Source organism: Rhamphochromis sp. 'chilingali', assembly GCF_963969265.1.
Source record: "Rhamphochromis sp. 'chilingali' genome assembly, chromosome: 18".
In the NCBI taxonomy this organism is placed as follows: Eukaryota; Metazoa; Chordata; class Actinopteri; order Cichliformes; family Cichlidae; genus Rhamphochromis; species Rhamphochromis sp. 'chilingali'.
The window spans coordinates 12,460,901-12,478,888 of NC_137945.1; the positions used below are offsets into that span (position 1 = coordinate 12,460,901).

A 17,988-nucleotide genomic window follows, 5' to 3' on the forward strand; every position below is an offset into this window, starting at 1 on the left:
GGTGTTTGATATGGGAGCAAAAGATGCTGCTGGGTGGAAAATGATGGGATGGTAAATACATAAGAGGGTCACCTTGGCAACAAGAGGCCTGGACTCTTACAGTAGTGCCCAAGTTTCAGCTACAGAAGCAAAGCAAATCAATCGCTTCACATGCAGACAGGGCTTACCAGGTGTTGGGAACAATCCACAACCATTATTCTAAGTATGGATTAATCTATCAGTTATGTTCTCAATAATTTAGCTGGCATTCATGCATATCAACAGAGAAATACACGGCAAACACACTTGAAACAGCTAAATCATTTACCCGCTCAGAACTGGTTGTAGTATGACAACAAAAAGTGCACCATAGACGGACAGATGCCTTTTCCACGTACAGCAGTTGATCAATAAATGGTTGTAAGCAGACGGCAACATGATGGTCAATCCACAAAGACAGATTAACGTAACCGCAGCCTGTTTTTCTACATATCAACATTTTTATTCCATTTGCGAATAAATTCTGCCTCATCTGTCACATAATGAATTTAATGTCTGTACTGTCACAACCGACACCTCTCTGCCTCTGATGTCAGCACTATGAACTTTATGATGTGTATCTGACAGCTCAATATAAGAAGTGATCTTCAGAGGATGAGAAAAAGGTGGATAGGCTTTCCCTTAGTGATAGGGTGAGGAGTTCAGTCATTTGGGAGGGGCTCAGAGTCGAGCCGCGGCTCCTCCACATCGAAAGGAGCCAGCTGAGGCTCTTTTATTTCTTTTCTTTTCTTTCCTCACCGTGTCCCCTGTGCGGTACGCCGTGGAGCCTTTCCCCCCTGCGATGCTGAATCCCAGCCCCTTGTCATTACGGATGAGGCAGGTGGAGAACCGCTGCCTCGGCCCGCTTGGACTGTTCTCCAAGTTAAAGGCAAGGCCGCTGCTCCGCCTCTCCCGTGGGAAGTAGTCATCCTCGGGCCTAAGCGGTGTGGTGGTGATGGCGTTCTCTGGTTCCACCATGCGCTCCCGCAGCACTGTCATGGAAACTGTAGCACCGGAGCTGCGGAGAGCTTCCACTGCTGTGTGATGCTCAGCTTCGTGGAGGTCCACTCCATTTACCTGAGACAAGGAGATTGTTTGTTTTCTGTTTAACAAAACAAACAAAACACTCTTCTAGTCACCCTCCCTGTCACACACACAGACATGCAGATGTTTACCTCCAGCAGTTTGTCTCCCACTTTAACTCCAGCTCTGGCTGCAGGACCCTCTTCAGACACTCTGGAGATGAAGATTCCCTAAAAGCAACCAAACATTAACACAGTCAGTCTGTGACCTCAAATACTTCCAAACCTAAACAAACCCCAGGTACCCAGCCCTACCTCGTCATCTCCTTTGTAAGGCGTGGATCCTTTTCCACCAGCAATGCTGATGCCCAGGCCGCCTGTTTGTCGCACGATGGTGAGGGTGTGCTGCAAGTTGAGGACGGGGGAGTCAACAATACTGGGAGTGAAAACCCATAAAAAGCCTACTCATCATCTTAGGGCAGATTAAGAGGAAAACGAGCCCACGGCGATTTACTTTGTTTTGTTTGGGTTTATACAGGGTGTATCAAAAAGAATTATCTGATTTTGAAAGGCTACATTTTTTAAGTAATGGACAGAGAAAGAACCATGTGGTAAATTTTTAAAATGCATGAATATAAAGTTTTATGCAAAGCTTGCAGTGTCAAGTGCTCAATGTGCCTCCCTCCGGACGCATGGTAAATGTCCATGACATAGCCAAACTCCTTCCATACTTTAGTGAGCATTGTCTGGAGTCAGTGCTGTTGTTATGCTACCTACCGGCAACCACATGAAACTCACGAATGTGCTCTTACTCACGGTACGTGTTTCGATAGTTGATCGGTGAACAGCTGCAGGTTTAAAGCACTTTAAAATTGGATGATTCTTTTTGATGAACCCTGTATTTTAAGTCGTGGGTAACCTCTTTCAGCAAGAAGGTGGCGTCAATCAGTGCTGCACCCTTTGTTTTTGCTGATGGATAAACGCTGACTTCAGTGTCAGTTTATGGGCCTATGCCAGTTTAAATGGGAGGCAGATGGCTTTGTGTTTGCCTGAATTTGATTTAAAGCACGAACAAAAAGTTTTACCCAAATCATTAACCAATTAACCAATGAACTGACATGGGACATGAATTCTAACACACTGTGTAAAAATGCTTCGGCTGGACTCAGTGAGACCAACATTTTTCCCAAAACAAAGTGTATTATGTATGAATTGGAGTGTAGACTTGTGTACATTATGCATACTTGCAGGCCATGCAAAAAGGGGAGGAATGGAGACAAATGAGGTACAGATGGAAGGAAGTAACAGACAACAGTTTTAAGTGCCCTAAAGGTGGAGTCCTTGCTTTGAGACTCCAGTGTTGCTCAGTGTGACAAGAGCGAGAACAAATGTTTCTTGCAAATTTTCATCACCCACACTAAACATACTAAATGTACCGATATACAGTGAATCATGCAAAAAATAAAATGTAGATGGAGGGAATAAACAAAAACAAAAGCAAATCTGAAACAAGCTCTTTCTTGCACTTGAAATAACAGCCATGTGTTACAGATTTACACAATCAAAAATCGACTTTGTCATCCATCCACCGGTTATCCTGTTTGGAAACTGGATTAAAACCTGGAGGAAGTTGGGAAAGTGGGTTTGCCTCATCAGAGTGTAACCAGCCCATTCATTCCAGGGTGACAAGGCACTGGATGGGATGAAAAAGGAGCAAAGCAGCAGAAGCAGAGGAGAGGCAGGGGAGAGGCAGAGTGTGCCAGAACCTGGACTGACTGAATATCTGCAAACTTCAATCCTTATGGCACTAATCCTTTTATAGAAGGAAAAGAAAAAGATCTGGTTCAGCCTGAAGAGGAGAATTCAACTACTCAATAACTGGAAAGGCCAGAGTTTCCTTCAAAATAGCAATATGTGCAAGCTGTGCAAAACTGCTGTAAATGCACTGAAATTAACCTACATGTTTAATCTATATGCAAAAACATCAGATATGGTTGATCAATCTGCAGCACGTGCAATGATAAGAATACCGACTCCTCGCTGAGAACCTGCTCTCTGTGTTTTCCTCACACTGTTTATTTAACAGAGGAACTGGTGGTATATATTTTTTCCTCTTTGGTGTGTATGTTCAAATACTGAGGGGGCGGGGTTAATTAATCACCAGTTAATGATGACTACCTTGTTTTGAGGTGGAAGTAACAATCTTACTATGATTACAAAGAAAAAAAAACTTAATTCATTCACTGAGTTCAGGCAATTTATTAAACAAATGCTGTTTTTCAGGTATGACCTGTGATTGGTTTATTATAAAACCCAGAAGGGAAGGATCAATGGAAAACCACAAATGTTGCGTTTAAAAGGCCAAAAATTAAATTAAAAGTTAAATGTTATCAAGTGCCTGGCTCTCTGCTTTAGACTCCAAAAAGCACAAAATGCTGAGAATGAAACTCTCACTACATGTTTACTATCACAGGGTTAAAGTGTCCACACTCCAGCTGTCCAGTAAGAAGAAGGAAGAAATAAATAGTGTCAGTTTCAGTCCTGTATTCAGGTTCTGCCACACTGGCCCCTCCTGTGAATGAGCTGGGATTAGAGGGGTTCCCTAGTGATCGGCTCGGATTAACCGTGGATTTCTGTGGGAAGTTTTCTCCATTTCTGAGTATGGGTGGACAAATGAATGGGTGAGTGAGGGACGGAAAGACAAGAGTGGATGGGAAAGAGTAGGTACAGACCTCTTCCTCCTCAATTCGAGCAGGTTCAATCAGCAGATTATTGACTTGATCAAATGACACCCCCTGTTAGGACAGGAACCAGCAAGAGGCATGCGGATTAGTCAGGCCAAAATAAAAATATGCACACAGACAGACACACCCAAAAAAAAACAAAACAGAACAAAAAAAATATAAAAACCTCCAGACACACCAGACACTCAACACGCCACTGTCTGCTTGCAGGTTGTGAAGCAGAAGCGAATCCACACTCACTCCCCAGCCACCAAAAGCAAAATACAGGCAGAGGTGGAAAGACAAGACCAAGGAGCTGAGCCAGAATGCAAAAAATACAGTGCAGAGAGAGTGGACAAAAGAAGGCAAAAGCTCCCAAACCACAACAAGCCCAGCCTCCACACCATCAAGAGCAATTTCCTCCAGGAGCAAGACTTAAATTTAGGTGAAGAAGTCAGTTTCAAGCTAAAAAAATATAAACATAGCTAAACGATTCACAGAAAGTACAAAAGAAATGATACAGAAACTGATTTACTAGAAGAACAAAGTCCCTACAAAAATCCAGTGAAAGAAAATACGACCATGTGACGCAAGCCAGGCTCATTCGATGTTGTGTTCCAGCTCTGCCAGTACATGTTCTGGTTGGTCCGAGTTCAGTCACCCACACGCACGCACACATCCATACCCACACACCAAACAGATTCATGATGATGTTTGATCATTAGGTTAAAAAGGATTTCTACAATTAGCGTGACACAAATTAACAGATCTCAATTTAATAAGTCTAATGATCAACAAGGACATTCATTGATAAGCAGCTCCCGAGCATCCTTCACTCGTTTCATTCATACTTTACAAGCATACAATGTTACAAAAGCAGTGTGCAAGTGTCAATATTCAATTAAATCAGCAGGTAACTGATGATAAGGCGCGCCAGTGTTGAGCAAGAAAGGCTGAATTTATCCACAAAGAAAAAAAAAAAAAGGTTTAGACAAAGATCTGAATGCAGTCTTGTATGGAAACAAGGGATCACAATGGCCTGTGGCTGATTTATGCCGACATGTCTGCATGCTTTCTGTGGGGGAACAGGCTAGGAGAGGCAAAATCTGAGGGGGCCAGATGAGGCTGTTGGTGAGTTTGCGATGAATGTAATGCATCACCCTGGATTTATAGCACAAGGGCAGGGCGGCTTCATCTCAGGAATGACCCTGCATGCAACGCCACATCCATCTTAAGTGAATGCAGCTTGCAAGGTGGCAAAGGCTCTCCATGCATACAATATCAAATGTTTGCAAAGAGGCAACAAACAAGGAAAAATATATATGTAAAGTTTTAAATCCTAAAATATGCTGACTTGGTGTGTACTGCATGTCCTGCTGTGATGATATATAACACTTTCTACATTCCTGAACTGCACCCTGCCAGTGTTTGGATCTCTCTTTTACCTTTACTTGGCTGGAGTTGACCTGATGCCGGCTGTCCTCTGCCTCCTCCACTCTGTGGCGGTGCTGAGGAGTGCCATCACTCTGCTCTTCCTCCTCATCCTCCTCGTCCTCGGCAGCCTGAGCAGAAGAGTTGAGGGCGTCGGGACTGAAGCCCTGCAGCAGAGCGGCCACAGCCTCGGGTTTGGGCAGCTTGGTGATTTTGAAGTGCTTCTTGTAGTGTGGCGTGTCCTTTCGTATCAGACGCTTCTCCATGGGCCTCTTGTCTTCCTCGTCACTCCTCTCGCCGTCCTCGCCGTCCTCTTCGTGGTCCTCGTCCCCACCTCGGATGATGGGTTCTTCTGCAAAGTGCACAGTGGGCTGGAGAAAAGAAAGGGAGAGGATTTTAGAGTCTAACAGAAACAAAGACTGAATCCATGAAATGAGGAGAAAACCTATCCACCATTTACCTCAATGTACTCCACCTCCATCTCATCAAGGTCATCCTCATCCTGAGGGGAAGGGCCGTCCACACGGTTCTCCATGTGAGAGGCCTCAGTCACATTTTGTCTGTCCTCGTGGGAGGTGGCCGACAGCGTGCTGTTAGACACCTGTGAGTCATGGCTCTGATTGGAGAGGTCACTGAGCCTTTTTCCCTAAAAACAATGACATCATTTTTATTATATCAGCATGTACCACAGCAGCAGCTAGTCAGGCAGTATTAGAGCAAATTTTGAGTTTAGTTGTTTGTAATACTGGAGCTGAGCAGCAAGAAATGAAATGCTATTTGCTTATTTTTTTTTATTATTTTTTAATTTGGTGGTGACCATATTTCTGACGTTATGTACCTGTGGGTCCAGGGACTGATCCTCGTCCTGTCTGGATGTGTAGGCTTCATTCCTCCTCTCTTCAATCCCTTTCTTCATCTCCTTCAGCTCACTGGGATGTGGTGTGGCTCTGCGCTGAAGGCCCTGAAGAAGAAAAAAAAAAGGCATTTTATCTGATTTTCCTTTAAGCACGACATTATTCTTTTTTTTTAGCTTTTGTGCTGATGGGTCAGGTTTGCTTTGTTTAGTTTTTACTCACTCTACGCTCTGCAGCAGCCTCATCATCCTCATCCACCTCAGCCTTGGTCTCCTCCTGGAACTGGATGACCGACACTCTGTTCAGGTTGCTGTCTGTCCAGCTACCATCTACACTGTTCTGCAGCAGGTTCTCTGCAGATAAAGAGAGAGGGCAGAAGAAAGAGTGTGCCAGTTAAAATAAACATCATCTATACATGCGTCTAACAGGTCTGAATACTCAAATGCTTATTTAAAGCATGTTGCTTACCTAGGCTTGGGGAAGGCTGCTGGGGTAGCAAATAGCAGGTTAACACTTTCTCTCCTGTTCGCTCATCGTCCTCTGTCTGGAACTTGAGCATTGGCTGAGACTGGTTCTCTGCGAGCCACATGGCCTTCAGGTTGAGGTTTGTCAGGGCGAAAGGCAAGTTTTGTAATCTGGATAAACGTAAGGTCAGGACAGATAGATGAGCTTAAAATTTCTAAGATTTTTAAGGTGGATCTATTATTTATTTCCTTCTTTCCTGTCAGTACACTCAGAACAGCACATCAGCTGGGCTGGCGTCTTTGTGAGACAAACCTGAATTTCTTTCAACATGCCTGTCAGAGCCAATGAGACTGCAGCAGGCATGGGAGACATTTGCGCTTTTCCTCACATACTGTGGTCTACAGGACCACTGTCATGGTTAAATGGCACTTTCCTACTCCTCTTAAGCACACAACATGCCTCATTCACCTACTCGCATGCATTCAGAAAGCAACTTGCCCGAGGATACTTTGGGATGCAGACTTGAACAGCCAGGGATCAAACCACCAACCTTCTGATTAGTAAATTACCTCCTGGTGACCGGTTGTTCACACCCCACCCCAGTTTGACAACCCTTGCTGTAAGGCCACTCTCTCGTTAAAACAGTGAAATGAGGGGGCAGCACGCACCAGTACAAGACTAGCTGGGATTATTTTGACTTGCAAAGAGACTGTAGGAGAATGTAAGAATAAAAGTCTCTGAAATAACACTTTGACAGCGATAATTATGCTTCAGATCATTCTAGTAACAAACAATTTGCACAAAGTCATACCTGTGATGAAATTACGAACTACAAGGGCAAAAGTGTCGGTGCAACGTCTTTGTTTTATCTATTTTGGCAAAGACATTCTTTTCAGGTCTTCAACCTTTGCTGTGAAAGCTGCTGTGCATTATTAACGGTCTACGGTGTTAAGTAAGGGTACCTGTTTCCAGCCACATCCAGCACATGCAGCTCCGTGGCATCTGCAAGCTCAGCAGGCAGTTTGCCCAGGCGATTGTCTCTCAGTGAGAGGACGTTGAGGCTGGCACAGCCGCCGAGCTCTTTGGGCACGCTGCCCAGCCGGTTGCGGTCTACATTCAGGTTGGTCAGCTTCTTCAGCTTGCCCAGCGAGCGAGGAAGCGACTTTGAAAGCGAAAGGGAGGGAGACGAAAGCCATTAATGGAATCAGTGATTCAACATAATTATTGTTAATGGGACTTAGTTATTAATGGGTGTGCATGAACCCCTAATAGGTCAAATGCAGGGCTGCAGGAAGCAGTTTATACTGTGCGTCCCTACCTGTAGCAGGTTCTCCGTCAGGACAAGTTCTGTGAGGTTTTCACACTCGCCTATTGAATCAGTCAGATGGGTCAGTCTGTTCTGGTCCACCTTCAGGATGGACAGCTGTTTCAGAGACCCTGCAGACAAATCACGGTAACATTTAGCAATACACAACATCGTACACTTCACTACTGGGCTGCACTATTTTTCATTCAGATCACATACGTGTTTCTTAATATATCTGTGTGTGGATGTGTGTGATTTTGAGCAAGAGTTTTATGCAGAAAAGCGTAAATGAAAAACAAAGACAGAGGCTGCAGTGGGCAGTTCTCACGATTCTTAAAATCTGTTTTACTTCACTACTAAGAAATTATTTGTATTCTTTCCACAGCAAGGGCAAAGAAGAAGGAACAGCAGAAGCACAGACTTAGCCCACATTACAGCTTATTTATGATGCACCATCTAAGCTGCAATATGTAGACGTGAGTTTGCAAGACTCACGGACAACATACTGTAAAATATGTTAATCTAATTAGTCCTTGCAATTAAACACATATCTGTGCTTCATTGGTATTATTTTTCCAGTAGGGGGCAGTGCTGTTCTTGTTTAAGATCACACTAGAGCCATATCCCAGTGTATACTTAATATGGCTTCATGATTAGGTGCAAAAACTCTCACTGACAAGATAACACACAGTTTACAGGAAGAACATTATTGAATTATTATTGAATTACTGAGTTAGTTACAAAACAAAGGTAATAAACACCAACACCAACACAGAAAACAAGCCTGTCCCTTCCCCTGGTGTTTCTCACCTATGCTGTCCGGGACGACCTCCAGCAGGTTCTGTGTGAGCAGCAGGTCTGTGAGAGCCAGGAGGCCATTCAGCTCTGACGGGAGCTCCTCCAGACGATTCTCCGACACATCCAGACACACCAACCTACGAAGGTTTCCCAGCTCCTACACACACACACACACAAACACATAAATTACCACTTACAGTGAGCTATAGAGACACAATACAATCCAGCAAACACAAAAAGAAGAAAACTGCTAGTGGGAGTAAATTCTGCATGAACGCAACAGTTTGGAACTTCATGAAAATCAGGACATTTAAACAAACAAACAAAAAAACGAAAAAGCTGTACTTACTGGTGGTAATGAGGACAATTGGTTACGGTCCAGCCACAGCTCCCTTAGGTTGGGGAGAGCGCCGAGGGTATCCGGCTAAAGGAAAGTAGGGGAGAAAAGAGAGTGAGTGGCCATATTTTTATGTAAAATCTAATTTGTGTTAAAACGGCACGTTGTGCAGATCGTGCTTCATTTGAAATCTGTTAGAGGGGCTGAGAATTTGGAAAAGAAAAATCATGTGACATCTGTGGATGACTGTTACAGAAAGATCTGATGTCAGCCTCAGTTATACCACAGACCGCTTCAGATGCTTGAAGCTGAAATCAGCGCTGACTAGCACGACTCCCACCGGATTCCGACTTTCAGTTTGACTTTTCTGACACATCAGTACCAGGTGTGCTTTCTTACCATCTCTCTTCTCTGGCAGCTGACACACACACACACACACACACACACACACACACCCTCGCCTCACCAACAGTGCCGTCTTCTTCTTGTCACTCATCACTTTTGTTTTATTTGGTCATTTTTGCACTTCACTTGAGTCCTGGCCATCTGGCAGGTTGTCAAAAAAGTTCACTAGCTCAAGAAGTTCTGTTGTCCCGTGTTGTCCACGTCACATGGGCAATCGTATAAAAAACATTCCCATAAACCTCCCTCTCGCCAGGCACCTCCTCCAGTTCTCCCTGGGGAATTGTGTGGTGTTCCCAAGACAGCTAAGAAGCATAATCTGGTCTCCTCCCAGTCAAAAGTGCCTTATCAACTTCCAGAAGACATCCCAGTCAGATGTTTGTAACACCTCAACTGGCTGCTTTGGATACAGAAGAGTAAAGGCTCTACTCCGAGTCTCTCCTAAAGACTTATCCCTAAGGGTAAGCCCAGAAACCCTTCAGAGGAATCCACCCACAGCCCTTGGATATAGTTGAGGGTATTTAACCGGTAGGCTCAATTAGCTAAAGTACTGCTTCAGCTTTGCCTTTACTTCTGTTTTCACCAGCTACACCAGTAAAATTACTTCAAATCTCCAACTCTACACTTTTCCCGAGTTGGAAAAATATGCCTTTGATACTTCAGGCAACAATCCCCACAAACCTGTAGAGGACAATTCAAACTTTGAAACAGAAGATAAATAAAAATTAAAGGTGACCCTATTATGCTGTTCCTTGGTTTATATCAAGTATGTAATTTTACAATGGTAATAATGAGGTCAGTAAATGTACAAGTAAACCTCAGATCTCATAGATGCACAGGGGCTGCACAAAAATCCAACATAAGATAAATACGGATTGAACCATTCAAGTATGACAGGTGAGTACAAGAATCAGCACAAAAGCTCTCCTTTAAATATGCATATGATCTTTCCCGTGTATTAGTGTACTGAAACAGAAACTTCAGGACTTTCAGAGACTTCTAGTCTGACACAGATTTCTTAATCTAATGTTGGTAAATCAGATTCTGATTTTAGGAAAAAAAGTCAACTGAAGGATCTTGAAACGAGCTCAAATTTAAAATATGAAATAATTAATTAGCATCTAAGCTGGCTGAGCGATGGTCTATGACAGGCATGCAGGCAAGGTTTCATCATGATGTCAACTGTTTGTTCAGCCTCCGCCCTCGTCAGGACATGAGACATTGTTTGCTCTGTCCTACACAGACAGGTGGGTGTTCCCGGGCTAAAACCGGCACTCACTCTGGGGTAGTGCAGGCAGGGCTTCACTTCTTTCAGACTGGCTGGGCTGCGTTTGGTGAAGTAAACATGTGGTCTGGATCATAATTACTGTGGTGGGACTGTGAGAGGGATATTTGTGATACGTGTCAATTTGAGAGTGTGTGCGTGTGTGTATGTCTGGTCTACTGGTTGTGCGAAAATGAAAAATATTATTTTAAGACACAATCAAGGGTGTTGTCTGAGCACGATGATGATCATTTAAGGGGATGAGACGCTGACTTACCAAAACTTCCAGTTCATTGCTGCCCAGGTCCAGCTGTTCCAGTTTCACCAGGAAAGAGAGCGACCTGTATCAAAGCACAACCGGTTACGTCACACAAATATGTGCACTCAAAGAACAAAGAGCTCCGGCTCCAACTGGTAACAGCATACCATTCATTCACATGTAGTGATGTACGTTCATAAACCTGCTGTTACAAGTAACTCGTGGTGTGTGCCTTTCCCGAAACGTCTACAGTAATTGACAGGTAAAAGTAGCAGTGACAAAACACCCCAATGAAAAATGCGGAGAGTGAAATATGTATGTGTGGTATGAGCAGAGATGAAAAACTTACGTGGGCAGAGACTTCAACAGGTTCTCCCTGAGCTCCAACGTCACCAGGTTGGCCAAACTACAAAAGCAGGAATGACAGAGAACACGAGGCACATAAATGAAGAGAAACAAAAAATATGAGGGGCAGGAGTTGGCAGGTGAAGAGAATAAAGGATGGGGGAGGAAAAGAAGGGAGAGGAAAGGCAGGCTGGTTAGTCAGATGGCGGGTCTGTTCGTCTGGGCTGCCAGGCGTGGTGAGGGACTCTTCCATCTGTCTGAGAACAGCAGTGGCCCGCAGCCTCCTCAGAGCACATCGGTACTCCTCGAGAACCTGCACGCTCGCTTTATTCATGCACATCTGTAAATCTCAGTGGCCACAGGTTACAGTTTTTGCAACCTTTAAGCACTTAGGTTCTCAATCTTACGCCTGTGAATTGTCACTAAAGTGTGCACAGCGACTGCTGCACCCTCTGCTTTTGGCACAAAATAAGGAAATCTGATGCCAAAGACAGATATCAGTAGAGATGTGTGAGGCGCCTCAAATCTTAAAAAAAAACAAAACTGTGCAAGTCCAAATATAAAAGATATGAAGACTCATTACTTTGCTGAAACATCAGGATTTCTTTCCTCCTTCTTTTGTTTAGAAATGGATCATTAAGCTGGCTTTACGGTAGAATATAGGCAATATTTTAATGATAAAAATGTCCGAGTCTACTTTTCCTACAACTTTTTACAGTGTTTTGTTCTTCATCTCGTTACCCAATTGTCCCAATTCTAATTACTACCACTGTAATGTTTTGCAGTGAACCATGGCTAGCATTGCTTTAACAAGATTTATAACTGCAGAAGCCTTGAGGTGGATGGTTTATGCTCAAAGAGTATTCATGTATAATAAATTAACCTCTCTGTCATTTTAGTCAGTAAAACTGTTTGGTCGCCTTAGGGCCTAAATGGATCATAGTAAGAATGCGCTGTATTTAACGTCAAATTAAAGCGTGTCAGTAAAGTGTACATGTCTGGCCCCTCGTGGGATTGTCATTTTCCAACATGGAAACACTTTCTCTGCCTGTGCGAAGCCAGTTCGGCCTGACTTCTGAGAACTGGTCCCACATTGCAGCAGGTCTGAGAACTAAATGTGATACAGCAAAATTTGGGGTAATATTGTAAGAAAGTAATTGTGAACAGATCCTTCAGGCTTCAGTCATTTCTTGGGGAACCCTTCCTGTTGCCACTGACATGGCCCCGGTTCATCCTGAACACAAGAATATTTGGCTTTGGTTTCAATTTAGTTTAGTCTCTCCAGGCTTGTAATAATACTATAACTATTGTGATCTTTTAAGTTCGGTTTCATTTTTTTTTTTGCATAAAATTAATTTTTCTTCATCTAATAACCAGCAATGGCAGAAAAATGCGCACTTACATGAAGTACAGTAACACAGCACTCACTGTCAACTATTGGCGCAACCAATCATGCATACATTCACAGCCACCCCTCATTCCCAAAAGCCCATTTTAAGCCAGGAAATACCCTGATCTGTGGTTCCAACTTTCCATTCATGAGTTTTTTTGTGCTTTGCCAACTACCAGCTTGTTGGCACCGGTTGTTCTTCAGTAAAAAAGGAATGAACCTGGCTCTAGATTAGGCACCGGCATCGGCACAGTGCTGGAAAGAGGACAAAGGGGCCTTTCACGACGTCCCAGACCAGGAGCAAGGTTTTTCATTTACAATGAGATAAAAGATAGCCAATGCTCCCACTTGCGTCAGTGTTGCTTTTATTTTTTTCTTAATCTAACCAAGAGGAAAAACTGAAAAAAATAAACAAAAACAATCCTTTTAACTTATCAGATTATCTTCTATGAGCCATAATGAGCGTGTACATACTTTCCAATGTCGTTGGGCAACATCTGTAATGACACATCATTGAGGGCCAGGTGAGCGAGCGCTCGGAGTTGAGTGAAACCATCCGGCAATCTGAGGCAGAGAGAAAGAGGAAAATGGTGTCTGTTAGATTTTAATGGCAACAGCCAACTCACACACTGACTACTAGCCCTCCACATCTGTTAAAGAAATCAGGATCAAAGTTTCTGCCAGCTGTTCAATCACTTTTCCATAGTAGGAGCGGAGAGATATTGATGACAGGGGGTAAGAAGGTGATGAAGGTGAACGGGGCTATAATGGGAATTAACTGGTATCCTGGTTAAGCCAAGCGGTAGTAAGCACGCAAAACAATGATCAGCTCCAGACGTGTTCATTTACTGTTCCTAATCCTTACTTAGCAGTGAAATGAGGGTCACACTCCACAAACTCGATATACTGTTTACATGAACACACGAACAACTACAATATTTAAAAGTTCAGTTCACTGCACACTTAGCAAAGTAATTAGAGCAAAGAAAATGACACTCGCGCTTCATTTCGTCTGTCAAAACAGTGTTGCCCCCACAACTCTGCTCTCGTTACTGTATCTGGGAATACCCCGTTCTTATATTTTCCCCACAATGATCATAAAAAATGATGGGCTGTTGAAATGCACTTACCTGGAGAGGGGGTTTCCACTGAAGTCTGCAATCTCCAAGGCCCTGCAAAACTTAATGCTCTCTGGGATCTCAGAAATATCTGCAGGAGAAAAAGAGAAGAAGGAGGAGGAGTCAGCGTTGTGGATGCACAGATGTGGATCGTGAAACGAGCTGATGCTATAGAGCGAATGATTTTAAAAAGTTCCTCATAACCACAACCAGATGCCAAAGAGCAGAGAAGTCAGAGAAAAGAAAATGAGAGAAAAATGAGACGGTTTTTTTTTTTTTTTGCAGAGGTCAAAGTGTAGCAGTACATCTTGATTTTCTCAGGGATGCACTGATTGTGAAGATCTAGGCCAATAGTGGTGATTAAAGACACATGTACATATGTGTTTCAGCTAATTCACGTGATTTTTGTTCTTATTAATGTCCATTTAGAGTCAGGAACCAAATAATTATTCATTATGAAATAATATCTATCCTTTTTCAAAATCTTGCAGCTCTTCATCGCATGAGCTTTGAAAATTTAGTACAAAATTAATTTAACCAGCTCATTCAACAGGGCTGATATCAGTGCCAGTTCTAATAGTGTGGTATAATTTTAATATTTACATTAGCATTTTGTTTTCATGTTCCTTTTTTCAATTCAATTTAGTTTCATTAGGTTTCAAAACTACATTTGCTTGTTTCAGTTTTTAGTCATGTTTTATTGCTTAATATTTAGCCTTTATTCTTTTATTAAAGTTTTTATGATTTTGATATAATAAGCACTTGTCAAAGGAAACACCTTTTCAAAACAAGTGACTTATGTTTACACAGAGATCTCAGTCTCAAGAAAATCACAAACACTTCTTATGGTGGCAAAAATAACCAAATGAACATAAATTAAAACTAAGGTGAGCACACAATACCATATCAGTTATGGTTCAGTCACACTAAAAGACCTCTTTGTGGCTAGGGTAAAAATCTGTGGTTGTCCAAAGACTGCATTTAACGTTTGAGATTGTGTCTAAGGAGTTGCGGTGACCAACTGGTTGCCCACAGGTTGAGTGTGCGACACCCACGAGCAGATTCTGGGCGAACACTTTTGATACACAGGTGTTTGCGATCGTCTTCAGACTAACTGCAATCACTCATAGATTGCTGAGGGTTTGCAAATGATTTTTGTCTAATTCATAAACGCAGACAGGTCAGCAGCGTGGTGTAATCAATCCGAGCCAGTCTCCGCCAATCAGTGCAACTTGTCTGGGACATCTCTGTGTGATTGAGACTTTGGTCAGCTGATTGAAACTGGTGTATTCTTATTATATTCCTATATAAAAACAAGACTGCCGGGTGCCTTTTTTGAATTAGTTTCAAACCTATGAGATTCTGGCAAGACTGTAAGACGTAACTATGAGTTTTTGTGTGTGCAGAGAGCAACAGATTTGCAGTTTTCACCAGTTTATTACACTTACTCGCCATATTGAACAATTTACATGTAACTGCCGAGTTGGTCCCATTTAATCGCAGACTGACTCTTTCTTTCATTTTATCTGTCCAAACACACCAGCTCTGAAGAAGGCAACTGACTGTGCATGGCCACATCAGTTACATTTGATACATACATCTGAATCTAACTGCATTACATTTCCTGAGTATAAAGACAGAGAGCATTGTGTAATACTATGAAAACCACACCCCCAACAAGGGAAAACAATCAACATGCAACTATGGGCTGAAACACTAACAAAACGCCTTAAGCTGACTGAAAACATTAAGTCAGAGGATTATTTTAGTAGCCTATGTTTAGTACAATACAGTCAGTGGAAAGCCACAAACTTTTTCCCCTGGGGTGTGGGTGGGTAGGTGGGACTTGATTGCAGCCCGTCTCTCTAGTAAAATTCATGGCTAAAGATAAAGAAGGAATTAAAGACAGACAAAATTATATAAAATAAAGTTGCAGCCAGATGATGTGCACGCTTCTATTGCTGTATATAGACCTAAGGTATTATAGATCTAAGGGATTAGGCAAAAAATGAAAAAAATGAGTAAATAATAGTAGTTTTATGATTAAAACAATGCTTCTTCGTGTAAATACTATGTTCAACAGATGCCAAAAAGCATGACATGTTTCATACCAACACAGAGCATGTCCACCTTCGGAGTCGACGTGTGCAGCAAACTGGCTGTTCAGTTATGAGTCATCAAACAGACTCTTCACAGTTTAAACGTGAATGAAAGCGAGCCGTTCACCTGCTCCCATCCACCTGCTCCCATCCACCCGAGGTCTTACACAGCTGACCACCTCTGTCGATACCTGCAGCAAGACTCCATCAATAGTTGTTTTAAGTAGAGCTGGGCGATATGAGATTTTTTCATATCACGATATGTTTTTTTCATTTCAGGCGATAACGATATCTATCACGATATAAGCCAAATAACTATATTTGTAAGATTTAAATGTGCCGTTGCTCACAAGTAAAATGTGAAATAATCAGCAGCTTGTTTTTATTTAAATATTTATTTCCCATAATAAGTTCAACAGGGTAGATGTACTTAAGGAACATGAGACTTTTTCAGATAAATAAAGGCAAATATTGCAAACTACACACAAGGCAGCCGCTAAAGCGTTTAAGTTTCAAAATAGAACAAACGAAACAGACTAAATTGTCAATTCCACTTAGAAACAAAATATTAATTCTAAAAATAAATCTTAGTTTGTTTTACAGAAGAACAGACAAAACTGACTAACTTTTGTCAATATCAAATAAACTGAGAACTAAAAGGAAATTCTCAATCTCTCCTTGTTGTATAGCTGAGCTTTTCAAACAGTTGTAACAGTTACTTTAGTCTGACAAAAGCCGAATGACGAATTAGCGCTTCCAGTCAGAGACTGAGGCTACGTCCACACGTACACGGGTATTTTTGAAAACGGAGATTTTCCGTTTTCGTTTTAAAAAATAATCCCGTCCACACATAAAGGCAGAAATGAAGGAAAACGCTGCTATGAACATGCCAAAGCAGCAGGTGGCGCTAGATTCCTAACCGTGCCGAAATGTTGGCCAATCAGAAGTCTAGAAGCCTCGGTGGGAAAAAGTAAACAAAGCTGGGGCATAGAAGCAGAACCGAGTCGTATGTGTGGACGGACAGTAACTGTGTGTATGTGTAAGCATTTAAACACTGCAGAGAGTAGAATTAACAGTAACAGTATTGTAGAAATTCATTTCACCGAAACAATAACGTGGCGCACAGTGTGACGCATGCACCAGTTTATTGTATTTCCAGACTTGCTTTCGGCACAATTTACAGTGCACGCTACTCTGTTTTTGTCAGACTTGAAATAGCCGAAATACCTTCAAACTACGGAACTTCTATGGCTCTTCCGTTTGACAATCTCTCCGGCACTGGAACCATCATCTGTTTTCTCTTCGGTCACGCTCGGTTGATTTTTCTAGTCGGCACACTCATTTCCTCCATTACGCGCTGGCTCCATTACCCGCTGGCTGCTTCCCAAACAAACACACGTGCGGCTTGGCACTTGTGCTGTACGTAACAAGTCACGCTACGTGACGCTGCGGCTGTGATTGGTTCGGCTCTGCGCTACTTAATTTGGATTGGCTGACCTTTTTTTTTTTTTTTGAGGACAAGAGCGGCGAGGTCTATCGCGATAGCGTAATTTCTCTATCGAGTAAAAGTTATATCGCGATACATATCGTTATCGTTCTATCGCCCAGCTCTAGTTTTAAGGTTTCAGTTACTAAACCTTTTGCAGATTTGTTGTCGTAAGCTAAAATATAAGTCTACTAATAACTATGCTGTGATATTATAAACTAAGTTAGAAGTATATAATCATATTAATTTTGGGGCCAATGATTAAAACTTTACATGGGACGAGCAGAAAGTCTCATCTCCTGGACACTGTAGTTGCCTGGCACCCTGAGAGTACGTCACAGCCCTGCTGAAATTAGTCCTATCCAGAAGGCAGGTCAACGACGCCACCTTACCTTGATATTAAGAGGTAGCAAAATAGTTTGTACAGTGCCAAACAGCTTAAATGTTTACTTTACTCTTGGTTGCTTAGTCTAGTGCACATATAAAAAGGCAGGGGAGGAAATATGACCTAGTGGCATCATTGCAAAGTGTATTTTCACTACTGGATGCTGCAGGTGCACACTCAGAAATCCCTACAGAGCCAAGCAGCCAATCACATTTATCTGGCTCAGCACTGTCCTGCAGCAGGAGTGGGGAAGCAGACAGGCAGACAGATGGGAAAGGCCCTCACA

General features: G+C 42.6%; 1 protein-coding gene across 1 annotated transcript in view; it reads right to left on the reverse strand.

Annotated features, from left to right (window-relative positions):
* scrib (scribble planar cell polarity protein) overlaps nt 1-17,988 on the reverse strand; it is a 78,745-nt gene that overhangs the window by 27,612 nt on the left and 33,145 nt on the right. Inside the window, exons 3-19 of the mRNA XM_080864220.1 lie at nt 13,745-13,823; nt 13,089-13,178; nt 11,229-11,285; nt 10,898-10,961; nt 8,967-9,041; nt 8,630-8,774; nt 7,832-7,950; nt 7,476-7,675; nt 6,517-6,683; nt 6,271-6,401; nt 6,033-6,155; nt 5,655-5,840; nt 5,209-5,565; nt 3,773-3,835; nt 1,356-1,445; nt 1,194-1,271; nt 778-1,095 (exon numbers count right to left, since the gene is read on the reverse strand). Coding sequence (XP_080720346.1) covers nt 778-1,095; nt 1,194-1,271; nt 1,356-1,445; nt 3,773-3,835; nt 5,209-5,565; nt 5,655-5,840; nt 6,033-6,155; nt 6,271-6,401; nt 6,517-6,683; nt 7,476-7,675; nt 7,832-7,950; nt 8,630-8,774; nt 8,967-9,041; nt 10,898-10,961; nt 11,229-11,285; nt 13,089-13,178; nt 13,745-13,823 — 2,342 coding nt within the window. The remainder of the gene's footprint in view (nt 1-777; nt 1,096-1,193; nt 1,272-1,355; nt 1,446-3,772; nt 3,836-5,208; nt 5,566-5,654; nt 5,841-6,032; nt 6,156-6,270; nt 6,402-6,516; nt 6,684-7,475; nt 7,676-7,831; nt 7,951-8,629; nt 8,775-8,966; nt 9,042-10,897; nt 10,962-11,228; nt 11,286-13,088; nt 13,179-13,744; nt 13,824-17,988) is intronic.